General features: G+C 48.0%; 1 protein-coding gene across 1 annotated transcript; it reads right to left on the bottom strand.

The window, feature by feature from the left end:
* Positions 1-5634: 5634 nt before the first annotated feature.
* Positions 5635-16163, bottom strand: LOC137535832 (uncharacterized). Its single transcript, XM_068257720.1, has 9 exons — positions 16083-16163; positions 14692-14811; positions 14431-14565; positions 14222-14300; positions 14003-14100; positions 13440-13902; positions 8524-8683; positions 7036-7090; positions 5635-5802 (listed from the first exon to the last, which is right to left on the bottom strand). Exons 2-9 carry the CDS (start codon positions 14785-14787, stop codon positions 5635-5637), a joined length of 1254 nt encoding a protein of 417 aa, XP_068113821.1. The 5' UTR covers positions 14788-14811; positions 16083-16163.
* Between the last annotated feature and the right edge of the window lie 459 nt (positions 16164-16622).

The raw sequence follows: 16622 nt of genomic DNA, 5'->3' as shown, positions 1-16622 counted from the left end.
ACACAGAGGGAGACACTGGAGGCACAGGGGAATAGAGGTGACACAGAGGGAGACACTGGAGGCACAGGGAAATAGAGGTGACAAAGAGGGGGACACTGGATGCACAGGGGCATAGAGGTGATACAGAGGGGGACACTGGAGGCACATGGGAATAGAGGTGACACAGAGGGGGACTCTGGAAGCACAGGAGAATAGAAGTGACACAGAGGGATACTCTGGAGGCACAGGGGAATAGAGGTGACACAGAGGGGGACACTGGAGGCACAGGGGAATAGAGGTGACACAGAGGGGGACACTGGAGGCACAGGGGAATAGAGGTGACAAAGAGGAGGACACTGGAGGCACAGGGGAATAGAAGTGACACAGAGGGGGACTCTGGAGGCACAGGGGAATAGAGATGACACAAAGGATACTGGAGGCACAGGGGAATAGAGGTGACACAGAGAAGGACACTGGAGGCACAGGGGAATAGAGGTGACACAGAGGGGGACACTGGAGACACGGGAATAGAGGTGACACAGAGGGGGACACTGGAGGCACAGGGAAATAGAGGTGACACAGAGGGGGACACTGGAGGCACAAGGGAATAGAGGTGACACATAGGGGGACACTGGAGGCACAGAGGAATAGAGGTCATACAGAGAGAGACACTGGGGGCACAGAGGTGACACAGAGGGAGACACTGGAGGCACAGGGGCATAGAGGTGACACAGAGGGGGACACTGGAGGCACAGGGGAATAGAGGCGACACAGAGGGGGACACTGGGGGCACAGGGGCATAGAGGTGACACAGAAGGAGATATAGGAATCACTATGTATTAGCATGCTTATGATGCTTATGATGCATGTATTTTATAATTATTATTTTATATATAGGAATCACTATGTATTAGCATGCTTTTAAATGTATGGGACTCCCTCTTGCCTTAGCCCTGGGATGCGCGGTTTGCATCACGCAGGGGGCGGGGGCACACGTTGGGTTGGGCCTTCAGCGTCACTGCGTGCATGCGGACGCGCACGCGTAGGACACGCGCGTGGAACGCGGAAGTGCGCGCGGGGAGTATGCGCAGAGGGAGCCTGACTACCCTTACGTATATATACAGCCAGACGTCCTGGGGCTAGCCACGCCCCTGATGAGTCACGCGCACGTGACGAAACGCGTCGGGAGGAGCTAGCAACCCACAGGACGATCTGGTAACCATTCAGCGGAGCAAAGCGGAGCCCCAGGCGAGCCTATCCGGAGAGGCACGGGGGAGAGCCCGTTTTAAACACTCTACGCGCTGATATACATACATGTTTGTGAGTACCTATTTTTAATAAAACCTCTTTTAAACTTAACGGAGTTATGCTATGTGAGGCTCATTGTATTTGAGGTTGGCACACAAAAAGAAACAAACAAAGCGGAAGGACTGCACCAACGGCATCCACCTGAAAGAGGAACCACTCAAAGGAGGAATCATCTGAGTCAGGACGGGCAGTCGGCCATAGAAGGACTACAGTGTGCAAACTGACCAGTCTCACAGTGGTCACACAGGTCGGGTGAGTGCGGCCCCAAGGGGGGATTTCTTTCTATCTACTGCTTATTGATGCAACTGAATTGAAGTGGAGCGCTATCTATCAATATTACAGACACAGAAGGAGACACTGGAGGCACAGGGGCATAGAGGTGACACAGAGGGGGACACTGGAGGCACAGGGGAATAGAGGTGACACAGAGGGGGACACTGGAGGCACAGGGGAATAGAGGTGGCACAGAGAGACACTGGAGGCACAGGGGAATAGAGGTGACACAGAGGGGGACACTGGAGGCACAGGGGAATAGAGGTGACACAGAGAAGGACACTGGAGGCACAGGGGAATAGAGGTGACACAGAGAGACACTGGAGGCACAGGGGAATAGAGGTGACACAGAGGGGGACACTGGAGGCACAAGGGAATAGAGGTGACACAGAGGGGGACACTGGAGGCACAGGGGCATAGAGGTGACACAGAGGGGGACACTGGAGGCACAGGGGAATAGAGGCGACAGAGGGGGACACTGGGGGCACAGGGGCATAGATGTGACACAGAGGGGGACACTGGAGGCACAGGGGAATAGAGGTGACACAGAGGGGGACACTGGAGGCACAGGGGCATAGAGGTGACACAGAGGGGGACACTGGAGGCACAGGGGAATAGAGGCGACAGAGGGGGACACTGGGGGCACAGGGGCATAGATGTGACACAGAAGGAGACACTGGAGGCACAGGGGCATAGAGGTGACACAGAGGGGGACACTGGAGGCACAGGGGAATAGAGGCGACAGAGGGGGACACTGGGGCATAGATGTGACACAGAAGGAGACACTGGAGGCACAGGGGCATAGAGGTGACACAGAGGGGGACACTGGAGGCACAGGGGAATAGAGGCGACAGAGGGGGACACTGGGGGCACAGGGGCATAGATGTGACACAGAAGGAGACACTGGAGGCACAGGGGCATAGAGGTGACACAGAGGGGGACACTGGAGGCACAGGGGAATAGAGGTGACACAGAGGGGGACACTGGAGGCACAGGGGAATAGAGGTGGCACAGAGAGACACTGGAGGCACAGGGGAATAGAGGTGACACAGAGGGGGACACTGGAGGCACAGGGGAATAGAGGTGACACAGAGAAGGACACTGGAGGCACAGGGGAATAGAGGTGACACAGAGAGACACTGGAGGCACAGGGGCATAGAGGTGACACAGAGGGGGACACTGGAGGCACAAGGGAATAGAGGTGACACAGAGGGGGACACTGGAGGCACAGGGGAATAGAGGTCATACAGAGAGAGACACTGGGGGCACAGAGGTGACACAGAGGGAGACACTGGAGGCACAGGGGCATAGAGGTGACACAGAGGGGGACACTGGAGGCACAGGGGAATAGAGGCGACACAGAGGGGGACACTGGGGGCACAGGGGCATAGAGGTGACACAGAAGGAGACACTGGAGGCACAGGGGCATAGAGGTGACACAGAGGGGGACACTGGAGGCACAGGGGAATAGAGGTGACACAGAGGGGGACACTGGAGGCACAGGGGAATAGAGGTGGCACAGAGAGACACTGGAGGCACAGGGGAATAGAGGTGACACAGAGGGGGACACTGGAGGCACAGGGGAATAGAGGTGACACAGAGAAGGACACTGGAGGCACAGGGGAATAGAGGTGACACAGAGGGGGACACTGGAGGCACAGGGGCATAGAGGTGACACAGAGGGGGACACTGGAGGCACAGGGGAATAGAGGCGACACAGAGGGGGACACTGGGGGCACAGGGGCATAGAGGTGACACAGAAGGAGACACTGGAGGCACAGGGGCATAGAGGTGACACAGAGGGGGACACTGGAGGCACAGGGGAATAGAGGTGACACAGAGGGGGACACTGGAGGCACAGGGGAATAGAGGTGGCACAGAGAGACACTGGAGGCACAGGGGAATAGAGGTGACACAGAGGGGGACACTGGAGGCACAGGGGAATAGAGGTGACACAGAGAAGGACACTGGAGGCACAGGGGAATAGAGGTGACACAGAGGGGGACACTGGAGGCACAGGGGAATAGAGGTGACACAGAGAAGGACACTGGAGGCACAGGGGAATAGAGGTGACACAGAGGACACTGGAGGCACAGGGGAATAGAGGTGATACAGAGAGAAACTGGAGGCACAGGGGAATAGAGGTGATACAGAGAGAAACTGGAGGCACAAGGGAATAGAGGTGACACAGAGGGGGACACTGGAGGCACAGAGGAATAGAGGCGACACAGAGGGGGACACTGGAGGCACAGGGGAATAGAGGTGACACAGAGAAGGACACTGGAGGCACAGGGGAATAGAAGTGACACAGAGGGGGACTCTGGAGGCACAGGGGAATAGAGGTGATACAGAGAGAGACACTGGAGGCACAGGGGAATAGAGGTGACACAGAGGGGGACACTGGAGGCACAGGGGAATAGAGGTGACACAGAGAAGGACACTGGAGGCATGGGGAAGTAGAGGCACTGGAGGCACATGGGAATAGAAGTGACAGAGAGACACTGGAGGCACAAGGGAATAGAGGTGACACAGAGGGGGACACTGGAGGCACAGGGGAATAGAGGTGACACAGAGAGACACTGGAGGCACAGGGGAATAGAGTTGACACATAGGGGGGCACTGGAGGCACAGGGGCATAGAGGTGACACAGAGGGGGACACTGGAGGCACAGGGAAATAGAGGTGACACAGAGAGAAACTGAAGGCACAGGGGAATAGAGGTGACACAGAGGGGGACACTGGAGGCACAGGGAAATAGAGGTGACACAGAGAGAAACTGGAGGCACAGGGGCATAGAGGTGACACAGAGGGGGACACTGGAGGCACAGGGGAATAGAGGTGACACAGAGAAGGACACTGGAGGCACGGGGAAATAGAGGCACTGGAGGCACAGGGGAATAGAGGTGACACAGAGAGAAACTGGAGGCACAAGGGAATCGAGGTGACACAGAGGGAGAAACTGGAGGCACAGGGGAATAGAGGTGACAAAGAGGGGGGCACTGGAGGCACAGGGGAATAGAGGTGACACAGAGGGGGACACTGGAGGCACAGGGGAATAGAGGTGACACAGAGGGGGACACTGGAGGCACAGGGGAATAGAGGTGACACAGAGAGACACTGGAGGCACAGGGGAATAGAGGTGACACAGAGGGAGACACTGGAGGCACAGGGGCATAGAGGTGACACAGAGGGGGACACTGGAGGCACAGGGGAATAGAGGTGACACAAAGGGGGGCACTGGAGGCACAGAGGAATAGAGGTGACACAGAGGGAGACACTGGAGGCAAAGGGGCATAGAGGTGACACAGAGGGGGACAGTGGAGGCACAGGGGAATAGAGGTGACACAGAGGGGGACACTGGAGGCACAGGGGAATAGAGGTGACACAGAGAGACACTGGAGGCACAGGGGCATAGAGGTGACACAGAGGGGGACACTGGAGGCACAGGGGAATAGAGGTGACACAGAGAGACACTGGAGCATAGAGGTGACACAGAGTGGGACACTGGAGGCACGGGGGAATAGAGGTGACACAGAGAGACACTGGAGGCACAGGGGAATAGAGGTGACACAGAGGGGGACACTGGAGGCACAGGGGAATAGAGGCACTGGAGGCACAGGGGGTAAGAGGTGACAGAGAGAGAGAGACACAGGGGAATAGAAGTGACAAAGATGGGGACATTGTAGGCACAGGGGCATAGAGGTGACACATGACACATAAGGGGACACTGAAGGCACAGGGGGCCATAGAAGAGGTACAGAGGACAGAGATGGCACTGTATTTCAACTTATGAACAGATTTTAGGTTGAGAACAAAGCTACAGTGCGCCTACCTCATTCATGAATCAGGGACTACCTGTAGTATGCTTTGAAACATCATCCTGAAATATTCCAGTGTTCTATTGTTTGAAATGGACTGTGCCTGTCTTGTCAGCCTTTCCCTTCCTATTGTGAGCACCCAGTCCAGTTCTATGGCTACCGCAGAGGAGAAATCCCCTGCACTGTGCTATCTAGTTGCTAAAATGGGATTTCTGACGCATTGCCCTTAGCTTAATGTTCAGCCTTCAGCGGTTTTCTCAATCACCTATTTTAATGGTCAGTACTTGGATTTGAGTGTTCCTACCCATGGCTTGAGTATCAGCTTCCTTCCTTTCTGTAAGGTCTATAATAGCCTCTCTCAGGGGATTCATCTCGGCTCTAATGGGCTCAGTCACTGACGTTTCAATTACCTCCTTAAAGTGGACCTGAACAGAAGGAAAACAGATAGAAATTTACCCTGTATGTATTCAGAGAGTTTAGCCTGTCTAATTCCCCCTCATCTGTGACTAACCATCACTGTAATTTGATGTCAGATGTGTTAGCTCAGTAATCTCCTTTGCCATGGCAGAGAAGCCAATTTGTAAACACAGGATGTTAACAATATGTCTAATTCCATGAAAGCAGGAAGTAGACACACTGCAGATTTATTGTAGGATTTGTATCAGCTGTAACAAAGAAATGTTTTTTTTCTTTAAAGGTGATTATGCTGTTGCTTATCTTTTAGAGCAGACAGGAAGTTATGAGTTCAGGTCCGCTTTAACTGAGTCTTGTAATTTTTCTGACATTTCTTAAAACATCTTTTTAAATTCTATTTCAGCTGAAGTGCCCCCTTGCATTGTATGTTACCATTTTACCGCTCTTGCCGTAAGGAACCCCTTTTCTAAAAAAGAAGCCAAAACTTTTTCCTCCACATGCAGATTATGTCTCCTTATCCTTTGTACAAGCCTAAGCACAAAAAGCTCATGTGCCAAGGTAATGTATTACCCTCTGTTGTGTTTATATAGGTTTATCAGGTCACCCCTCTTCCAAGCTGCATAAGGCCAGTTTCTCCAACCTATCTAGATAAGTGACCTTCCATCCCTCTGATTTTGTTACCGATCTTTGTACCCATTCTAATTTGTCAATATCCTTCATATAGTACGGTGCCGAAAACTGTATCCCATACTCCAGATGTGAACGTCAGATATAATTGCACTCCACAACACCAGGGAATCAATAGAAATGATCCCACACTCCTCCTTAAATTTGCAATGGTGTGGTGCAGCTGTTGCACGGACCACAATCAATCCCAAACCAAAATTCAACCACAGCAACCAGTGTTCAGGACAGTACAGCAAAGTCTGGGTGGGTCCAACCCAGATGGATGGAACAACTCCTGTGTCCTGCTAGAACGTCTCCTTAGGAGAAATATAAACAAGCGCACATAGTGCCTGAAACTGCCATGTCACATACACCACGTGACCACTGCAAAAGATAGCGTGTGCCCACAACCTTAAAGTATACCAGAGATGACATGTGACATAATGAAATAGACAAGAGTATATACAGTGGCATACAGACACTTGTGCTGTGCTCCTTTCCTTTTTTCCTGCCTGAAAAAGTTTATAATTAGCTATGGAACTGACAGTTTTTCTCCAGACAGGACTCAGTCGGCTCACTGATGACAAATTACAGCTGTAAAACACTTTCCTAAGCAGATACCTGGGCTTTTTACTGTGAGAGGAAAAGATCAAAAGATTAATAGTTCATGTATTTTCTTTCTGGGACTCTTGAGACACTGCAATTTAGCAGGGACTATAAAACATTAAATCTGCTTTGTAAATGTTTATACATAAAATAAAACTTTAAGATATGTAAAATAATCATTTTAAGGAGGAGAAGAACAGATAGCTAATCACCAGACAGAACCTGAATACTTAGCAATGCAATCAGGGCCTAGTGGGTGAGGCTACCCAGGCAAGTGAATCCTAGATGCAGTAGAGCCAGGAAACAGTAAGCAGGTCCAAGAAAGGAACTTTCCAGAGGTATCGTAGTCAAGACTGGCCAAAGGCAGTCCAGGCAGAGTTTATGCAATCAGTGTCCAAACTAGGGTCAATCCAGGCAGCAAGCAAAGCATAGTCCAGGTTCAAGGCAAGGTTGGCCACAGGAATCCAGCAGGTATAAGCGTGGTCAGTTCAAGGAAGTGGTCGGCAACAAGAATCAAGCAGAGGTTAATCATGGTCAAGGTACAACAAGGCAATAGTCTGCAACAGGAATCAAGCAAGACAGTGAGCGTTACCCAGCAACAAGCCAAAGCTAAATGCTATCACAGGCAATGACTGGGGGCGCTCACCGGATTAAATACTAGGACTAACCAATCAACAAAAGGCAGAATTGAAAACAAACCAATAGTAGTTCTGCGTGTCAGCTGATCAGTTAACACGCAAGCATGCACATGAGAGTTACTGTTTACATGGGCGGAGCACGTACTAAGAGCACATCCTCCGCCTATTCAATGAGGTCTGCGGAGCCCTTTGAGCTCCACTGACGTCAGCAGCTTGCCAAGACCCAGAAGTCAGAGATGCAGCCCGGGTCTCGGCATTCCGCCGCTGACTGGACGTGGCGGTCATTACATTTACATTCCAAATGCTTTGTAACCGGCACATCAATGGGAGTAAGGAAAGATCTGCCGCAGACCCCACCACCGGCTCGCCTCTCCACCGAGTACCGGCAAAGCATGGGGCTGACTTCCTGGTTAATCCTAATCAGACCAGCGGCTAGCATGTCTCCAAGCGGGCAGGACTTGGTGGATGTGACACTCACACGGTTCCCAAGAAAACCGTGTGTGCGCCATTCAAGTTGCAAATGCAAATTCCATTGCAAAATAGTAGAAATGTAATTTTCTTTTGAAATCCACTTTTTTTTTCTCTTCTCCCTGGCTCTTTGATAGCTTCTAATTACAGAACCTTTGACCTAAGTGTGACAAGCTGTGTCCTAGAAGGACATAGTCCCCTGCTGTGTGACGATGCCATCAATCTAGTTTTTGCCTGACAGAATCTAATAAAACTGAGCAAAGAGAGACAAGCAGGCTTCAGCTTTCACACCTTCACACAGAGCTAGCAAATGCACAGATTTTATCAGGGTCTCTCTGGAAGCAGCTGACTTACTGTGACCCAGGAATCCCCAAAATCCATATTTCCTTCACATTTTCTTCATAATTCATGGCATAGAAAGTTCCTAGGCCACTGAAAAGTGCACAAGTTCTGAGGTTCAACTTGGTGCCGGTGCTGAGAGAGTTTGGACAAGCTAGAAGCTTCCAAACCCAGGCTACAAAGGGAGGAAGTAAAAAACGGTGTTATGAGTCATATCTGATCCTCGTGTTTGGTATTACCAGATTCACACAATAACGCTGATTATGAATATTCATTCAGGTTCTTGATGTGACCTATGGGCACGGAGAGAGCGGGCAAAACATGAATTGGCCCAAAATCTCTCCCTGCCTAAGGGGGCACTGCCTTATTCAAACTGCACAAGGCTGGACTTTGACGTGTCATGACTCCTATCTACAGTGAGGATTAAAACTCCAATGACAGAAAGGTCCAGCGTCCTTCACCTTTAATCTGATGTCGAATTAACATCAAATCGACCAGCCCGCTAGGACACGGGCCAAAACCTCTATCTTGGATTATTTCTCACAAAGGCCTCAGGCCGCATGGCAATCGGCCATTCTGGACTTTGATTGCCGCATGGACTACCAATAACGGTATTTGAACTATACAATAAGACATTCTGTTTCTTTTCATCTCTACTCTCAAACCAATCTGTTCTGCCGGACAGGTATATCTATCTGTGGGCTAAATTAGGCTGTGTGTATGTAGTTTTAGAATAAAAACGAACAATTTTATCGTTCAGTCTTGTGTCTGTTCTGGTCATCTGATTGTTGCTACAACAAATCTGCCCTCTGAAGAGTCAGTCATACTACCACATTGTTTTATTATTTTCTTATAAATTGTTGATTTGCTAGCTAGGTTGTAAATAACCATTTCTCCCTTTTAGGAGTAGCTAGTTGGAGACTGTCCGCTCCATTCAACCAGACAGTGGTGGCAGTGAATTTACCCTATTTCCAGCGCGAAATCGATATTTTTAGTTTACCGATTGTACATACAATCGTGATTGTACATGTATGGGCACCGCCAACCAATCTTAAACGTTTACTACGCACACAGTGAATTTGTCTCCAGGAGTCTCTAGTGCATGAGACCTGCATGGCAACAGTGGCCTAGTAATATGGGATTGGTGAGTGATTGTCCCATTACATATTGTTGGCAGCTGCGCAACCAATCTCTATTGTCAGTCTGCTCACCGTACTTCCTGCGTATGCTAACGGGAGCAGATTAGACGGGATTGGCACTCTCTGTCGCATTAACCTTCTTCCTCTGACGATCCAGAAACCGGTCTTTGTTGTCCGTCTGCTCACCGTACTTCCTGCGTACACTAACGGGAGCAGATTAGACGGGATTGCGGGGCTGGATTGTCACAGCGGAGGACACAGGAGTTGTTCCATCCATCAGGGTTGGACCCACCTGGACTTTGCTGTACTGTCGTGAGTGCTAGTTGCCGTGGATGAATACTCCAGATGTGGCCTCACAAGTGATTTATACAGAGGGAGTAGTATACTAGCATCTCAAGATTTTATTTCCTAATTTATACATCCCAGAATTTTATTTGCTTTAGCTGCTAATTCTTGGCATTGAATATGGCTGTTTAACTTGTTATCAACAAGTATTCCCTAGTCTTTCTCCAAGTCTGACATTCCCACCTGTATGCCATTCATCTTATATGTCTATGCTCTACCATTGGCACATCCAAGGTTCATGACCTTACAATTTTCTACATTAAATATCATCTGCCATCTGTCTTCCCAAATGGCCATACTGTCAAGATCCTGCATAATTTTGTATAATCCGCAAAGACGGCAACATTACTCTGTATGCCATCCAGTAGATCACTGATAAATCAATTAAAAAGGCTTGGACCTAGAACAAACCTTTGTAGGACCCGAGTGCAAACATTTTCCATTTGTGAGAATGATCTTTTTACCAACCTCTCTTTTCCTTTTGCCCCATAACTGCTTGAGGACAACAGGCTTACACCCCCTAGTGACCAGGCCATTTTTTACAATTCAGCACACTGCAGGTTTAACGGTGTGCTGCATGGCCATACAACTCAGCACACAAATTAATCTTGCCTCATTTTCTTGCCACCAATAGAGCCTTTTGTTGGTGGCATCCAATTGCTGCTGCAATGTTTTTTTTATTATTATTATTAATTTATTTATTTTTTAAATAAAAAAGTCTTTTTACCCCATTCTCCCTCCCTCCCCCAAGAGCCAATCAGAGTGATCGGCTTTTATAGGCATCAGCCTATGAGCGTGATCAGTTTTTGAGGCACTTGAGGGGACATCTCAGTGACAGAGCTGTCCCCTTACAGCGCTGCAGGAGGTCGCAGCGCTGTACATACAAATAACTGTTTTTTTCCTCTTTTACAGCCTGTCAGCCGCGATCGCAGCTGGCAGGCTGAGCATGGAGCTCAGCTTCATGTCTCGGCAGGGAACAATCGCGCATGCATGCGAGCGTTCCCTGCTAATCTACGCCCCAGGACTTGACGCCGATCGGTGTTAGGCGGTCGGGAGGAGGTTAAAGCAAACCTAAACCCAGAACTTCCTCACTGCTCTTAAAAGTAAGCAACAGCATAATAACCTTTAAATAAAAAACATTTCTTTGTTACAGCTTACAAAACTCCTACAATAAATCTGCAGTGTCTGCTACCTGGTTTCACGGGAGCACTGAAAGAGTTAACCTCCTCTGTTTACATGTTAGCACAAAACACACCCCAGCATAGTTCAGACAGAGCTGACCACTCAAAATACACATGTAAGTACTTGCAGATAAAGGGAAATTAGACAGGCTGTTCTCTCTAAATACACACAGGGTGCATTTCTCTTTGTATCCTTTGTCTCCTGTGCAAGAGTTTAGGTCCACTTTAACTAGTTCTCTATCCACATACTCACATTTTTTTCTAGTCCCTGTATCCTCAGCTTCTGCATCAGGCTATTTGTGGGGAACAGTGCCAAAAGCCTTTGCAAATTCCAAGTAACATACTACATCTGCTGGTTTCCCAAGATCTAAATTTGCATTCTCTGAGTAAGCCCTACTAAGATCTGTGTACAGTAATATACAGTGACCATTATCAGCTTATTGCACGCTGGTATAACAAGATTAAACTACATACAGCCATATGAAAAAGCTTCTTAGTGTTTTCTTTTTTTTTTTTGCGTATCATTGGCTGAGCTTTCAAATTAGCAATCCATGCCACACAGGTGTCAATTCATCAAAGGCTGTTCGATTAAAAAAAAAAAAAAAAAAAGTCGGGAATATACTGCATTCTGTATTTTAGACTTTTTTTTTTTTTTTTTTTTGCTAATTCATCAATATTTTCACAGGTGAGGTAGAAGTTTGGTAATTTACCAAAGGCCAATGACAAAAACGTGTTCTGTAAAAGGAGGAGACTGTGTATTTGTCTATGTTGTTACATGCTGTTCTCCATGCAGAGGCAGCATTACAATGGTAAGAGGCATCTCAACATCCCTTTAGATGTACATGTTTATTATACTGTTTGTTACACGCCCTCTGCTCCCTGTGAAACTGTCCATTAGTCTTTCCCAACATTTTATTTAATTGCCACAGCTTAGATGAACTCCAAGAGATATTGCACACACCATGCTAAGGTGATTTCCCCACTAGTTCCTCCCCATCTTCAAAAAGGAACCTATGGGGTTTTATGGCCAAAGGGCTGCAGGGGAAGACTCTTTTGATTTGATCTCTCTGCTCACTACCTGGAGGGGTAGAAAAGCTTGACCCTCCCAAAAAGCCTGCGCAGCCTATCAGCATTCAATCAGCGGGACTTACAGGAGACAGGGGGCTGTTTCTATTGGCTCTGTTCCTGCCAGTCATAGGTAATTCATCTCTGCTTCTGTGAGTCCTGCAATGTTTCTGACAGAGGAGAACTGCTGGTAATGACCGAATGTAACTGTATTTTACCGCATGCTGTAACCTTCAAGAATTGACATTTACTGACATGTGTTGAAGTAATTACCGCACAAGTTGGTAATTTACCTCACTGCCCGGTAATTTCAGCTTTTCATGCGGTAACAGCCTTGATTAATTGACAATTCCCTAAGTGCTCGATAAAGTCAGCTGTTTTCAGCATTACCGAATGCGTTAAAACCTTGATGAATTGCATTCAAGTAAAGCAAAATGACAAGAGGACCCATATTTTTGTCCAGCCAGTTTTTCATACTTGATTTCATACCATACAACTAAATATTGCTTAACTGGAAATCTTTGGACACCACCACAGTGCACATATGTACCGGCAATGAAAGGCCTACCACTGTGATCTTTGTAGACAGTAGCGTAAATGATTATGTAGGCTAAGAGGGGTTCCTATACTTTTTCATATGACTGTACAGTAGATTCAAATAGGTTGAAATAAACATGTGACAAAATAGTTCCTCTCAGAGGCAGAGTCCTCGTCTGATCAGCATTGTATCTCTACTGTGAGATTTAGCTGGATGCTTCTCACTCATCCGCCACCTCCCCTCTCCACAGAACAGAACAGGGCACTCCAAAGCCATCAGGGTGTCTGCACAGTTATTGTTAGTAAGCTGTCACCAAATACAATCATGCATAATAGTTTGTTTAGATGGCAAAAATCTAACATGAGCACATAGCATCGCCCCTAATATGGCCAGTCTGTGAGCAGTGACAGTCATACCAGGCATACAGATACACAACTTATTCTATATTTACTGCTGATTACTCACCTGTTCTGCCCTCTGTAACAGTGTCCTCCTCTTTACTTGTCCTTATCATGCCACCCTCCTCCATAGACTGCTGATCACTCCTCACATATGTCTCTTCTTCCTCTTTAATTGTCCTCATCATGTCACCCTCCTCCATAGACTGCTGATCACTCCTCACATATGTCTCTTCTTCCTCTTTATTTTTCCCCATCATGTCACCCTCCTCCATAGACTGCTGATCACTCCTCACATATGTCTCTTCTTCTTCCTCTTTAATTGTCCTCATCATGATACCTTCCTTCTTAGACTGCTGATCACTCCTCACATATGTCTCTTCTTCCTTCTCTTTACTTGTCCTCATCATGTCACCCTCCTCCATAGACTGCTGATCACTCCTCGCATACGTCTCTTCTTCTTCCTCTTTACTTGTCCTCATCATGTCCCCTTCCTCCATCGACTGCTGATCACTCCTCACATATGCCTCTTTTTCCTCTTTAATTGTCCTCATCTTCACACCCACCTCCATAGACTGCTGATCACTCCTCACATACGTCTCTTCTTCCTCCTCTTTAATTGCCCTCATCTTGATGCTATCCTCCATAGACTGCTGATCACTCTGCATAAACATCTCTTCTTCTACTTCCTCTACAACCACAACACCCACATGTCTCAGTTCTCCACCCTAAGTGCACAAAGTGAGAGATAATTTAAAATGAAACACAGATAAGAAGAAAAAAATGTCACACAGTTTAGAGTCTCTGGGGACCCTCAGCCCCACCTACCTGATAATGGTGGGGGGTGGTATGATCTGCTTGTGAACAATCCTGGTAATAAAGAGGACCTGTACATCTCTCTGGTGGGTTTATTTTACTGGATCCATCTGTAGGAAACACGCACACTAACTGAATACATTGTCTCTATGTGATTATCAGATGATGGGGGGGATCTAGTTGGACCCTCAATACTGCTCTCTACAATACAAGAAATTAGTCTCCTCTTACCGGGTGATGTGAGGGGCAGCTGATTCTCCATCATGGTGTCCTTGTAGAGGTCCTTGTTTCCTTCTATATGCTGCCACTCCTGCATGGAGAAATAGATGGTGACATCCTGACACCTTATAGGAACCTGACACATAGAATGATACAGTCACCACACAGACACACCCCTTGCTGTTACTACGTAATGTCCCATAATTCCCAGCACTGCTCACCTCTCCTGTCAGCAGCTCCATCATCTTCCTGGTGATTTCTAGAATCCTCTGCTTGTTGTGTCCATCAGATATCAGGGAGTGATGTGGGGGCACCATGACGGTCACATAATTACCACACTTCACTGGAAGAAAACTCTGTATAGAAAGACCGGAATAATGTCACATGACTCTCATAGAATCCTCCTCACCTCTCCAGTCAGCTGTGTGTTTTATTATTAGAGATTAGAGTGATGTCATGTGACCTCCCAGAATCCTCCTCACCTCTCCAGTCAGCAAATATATGATCTCCAGGGTGAGGTTGAATATCCTCTCAGTCATGTGACTCTGGTCCTCATCCATTCTCAGTGGTGTGGTCATGTGATCTGGACAGGATGCTGCTGCCTTTTGATAGATAATAAGGGGAGGATAATCTAGGTTGTACAGTTATCAGTGGTGAAACTACTGATATAGGATCCCCCTTCACCCAGCACTCCCCATTGCTGTCACTTGTGGGTGGTAGGGCCATGCAGAGTATCACAGGAAAGCATACAAATTCGGTTTATAGCCACCTGTGCACTATACTCACAGCATGCTGCAGTCCTGTCCTCCCTCTGCCACCTCACCAGCTGGCCTCCTCTCCTTACACCCACCTCCCACTGCTACCATTCCTGTGATGTTACAGCAGTTCTGGTAGTGGTAGATGGATGCGGATATGAGGAGACTGAGGCCAATGGGAGCAGAGGACTGGAGCATACTATGACAGCTAGCTATAAACTAATGTAAATCCTTCCTTTTACTAAGCATGGAGGTGGGGGGAGGGAGCAATACTGGAGCATGGACATGGCTATACTGGGAAAGAAATGGCATAATTGGGGTGGGGGGACATTACATACTGGAGGATAATGGCAATGATGGGGGATACAGGGGGGATATGGCTATACTGGGAAGGAAATGGCATTACTGGGGTGGTGGACATTACATACTGGAGGATAATGGCAATGCTGGGGGCACAGGGAGGACATGGCTATACTGGGGAAGAAATGGCATTACTGTGGTGGAGAGACATTACATACTGGAGGATAATGGCAATGCTGGGGGATACAGGGGGGATATGGCTATACTGGGAAAGAAATGGCATAATTGGGGTGGGGGCACATTACATACTGGAGGATAATGGCAATGCTGGGGGATACAGGGAGGACATGGCTATACTGGGAAAGAAATGGCATTACTGTGGTGGAGAGACATTACATACTGGAGGATAATGGCAATGCTGGGGGATACAGGGGGGATATGGCTATACTGGGAAGGAAATGGCATTACTGGGGTGGTGGACATTACATACTGGAGGATAATGGCAATGCTGGGGGATACAGGGAGGACATGGTTATACTGGGAAAGGAATTATATTACTGGGTAGGAGGGGGGGGGTGTATACTGGAGGATAGTGGCAATGCTGGGGGACGGGGAGGCATGGCTATATTGGATGGACATATTGTATTCGTTCTGTGGTGTGAATTATTACTAGGAAGGTAAGATGCCAGCCATAATCTATATAGGGGGGACCACTAGAAAACTGGCAATTGACAGGTGTACTATGACCTCCCCTGTAACACAGTATGTCCACCCCGACCTCTGCTCTGATCAATATATAACAACAACCACACAATTACCTCTTCTAACAACGTATCCTCTCCTCTTTCTGCAACTTCTCTTTGTGCTGGGTTACATTACTTCCTGTCTGTGGCTTCATCATTACTGCTTGTTTGTGCGTTCCACCTGGGAGATGTGCGTTCCACCTAGGAGATGTGACTTCGCCACCTTGTGGTCAGTAAGCTAACTGCACTCAGCCAAACTTTTGAATATCATAATCATTGTACGCTTTTGCTTAACAACATCCTCATTTACAGACACATCTTATTCCTGGAGAGGTTGAGCTGCCATATGGATGTGGCTCCATAGTTACAGGAAGTGTCAGTGGAAGAGGCAGAATTACTGGAGAAATCGTCTGGACTGGGATGTCCACTTAATTCCTCCATATCTCTCCTGGGACTCCCATTCTCTTCTGGCCGAGCTCCTCCCCCCAGCAGCTATCAGAAATGGAAGCCCTCTCCTCCCTCCACCATTACTGAGCTTATGAAAAGTATCCTGGAAATCAGGTGACTGGATGGGTGACAGCTCAGATGTAGAATACAATGGACACTATTGGACAG

The sequence above is a fragment of the Hyperolius riggenbachi genome, chromosome 10, assembly GCF_040937935.1.
Source record: "Hyperolius riggenbachi isolate aHypRig1 chromosome 10, aHypRig1.pri, whole genome shotgun sequence".
Lineage (NCBI taxonomy): Eukaryota > Metazoa > Chordata > Amphibia > Anura > Hyperoliidae > Hyperolius > Hyperolius riggenbachi.
This window is presented reverse-complemented; position numbering and strand designations above follow the sequence as displayed.

Excerpts from the sequence above, each read along its gene's own strand:
- LOC137535832 (XM_068257720.1), bottom strand. The coding sequence starts at position 14,787 with ATGACCACACCACTGAGAATGGATGAGGACCAGAGTCACATGACTGAG. Across the intron at positions 13,903-14,002 it reads CCACCCCCCACCATTATCAG|GGTGGAGAACTGAGACATGT; the intron begins GTAGGTGGGGCT and ends TTGTGCACTTAG. Across the intron at positions 7,091-8,523 it reads TTGGGGATTCCTGGGTCACA|TAAAAAGCCCAGGTATCTGC; the intron begins GTAAGTCAGCTG and ends TTCCTCTCACAG.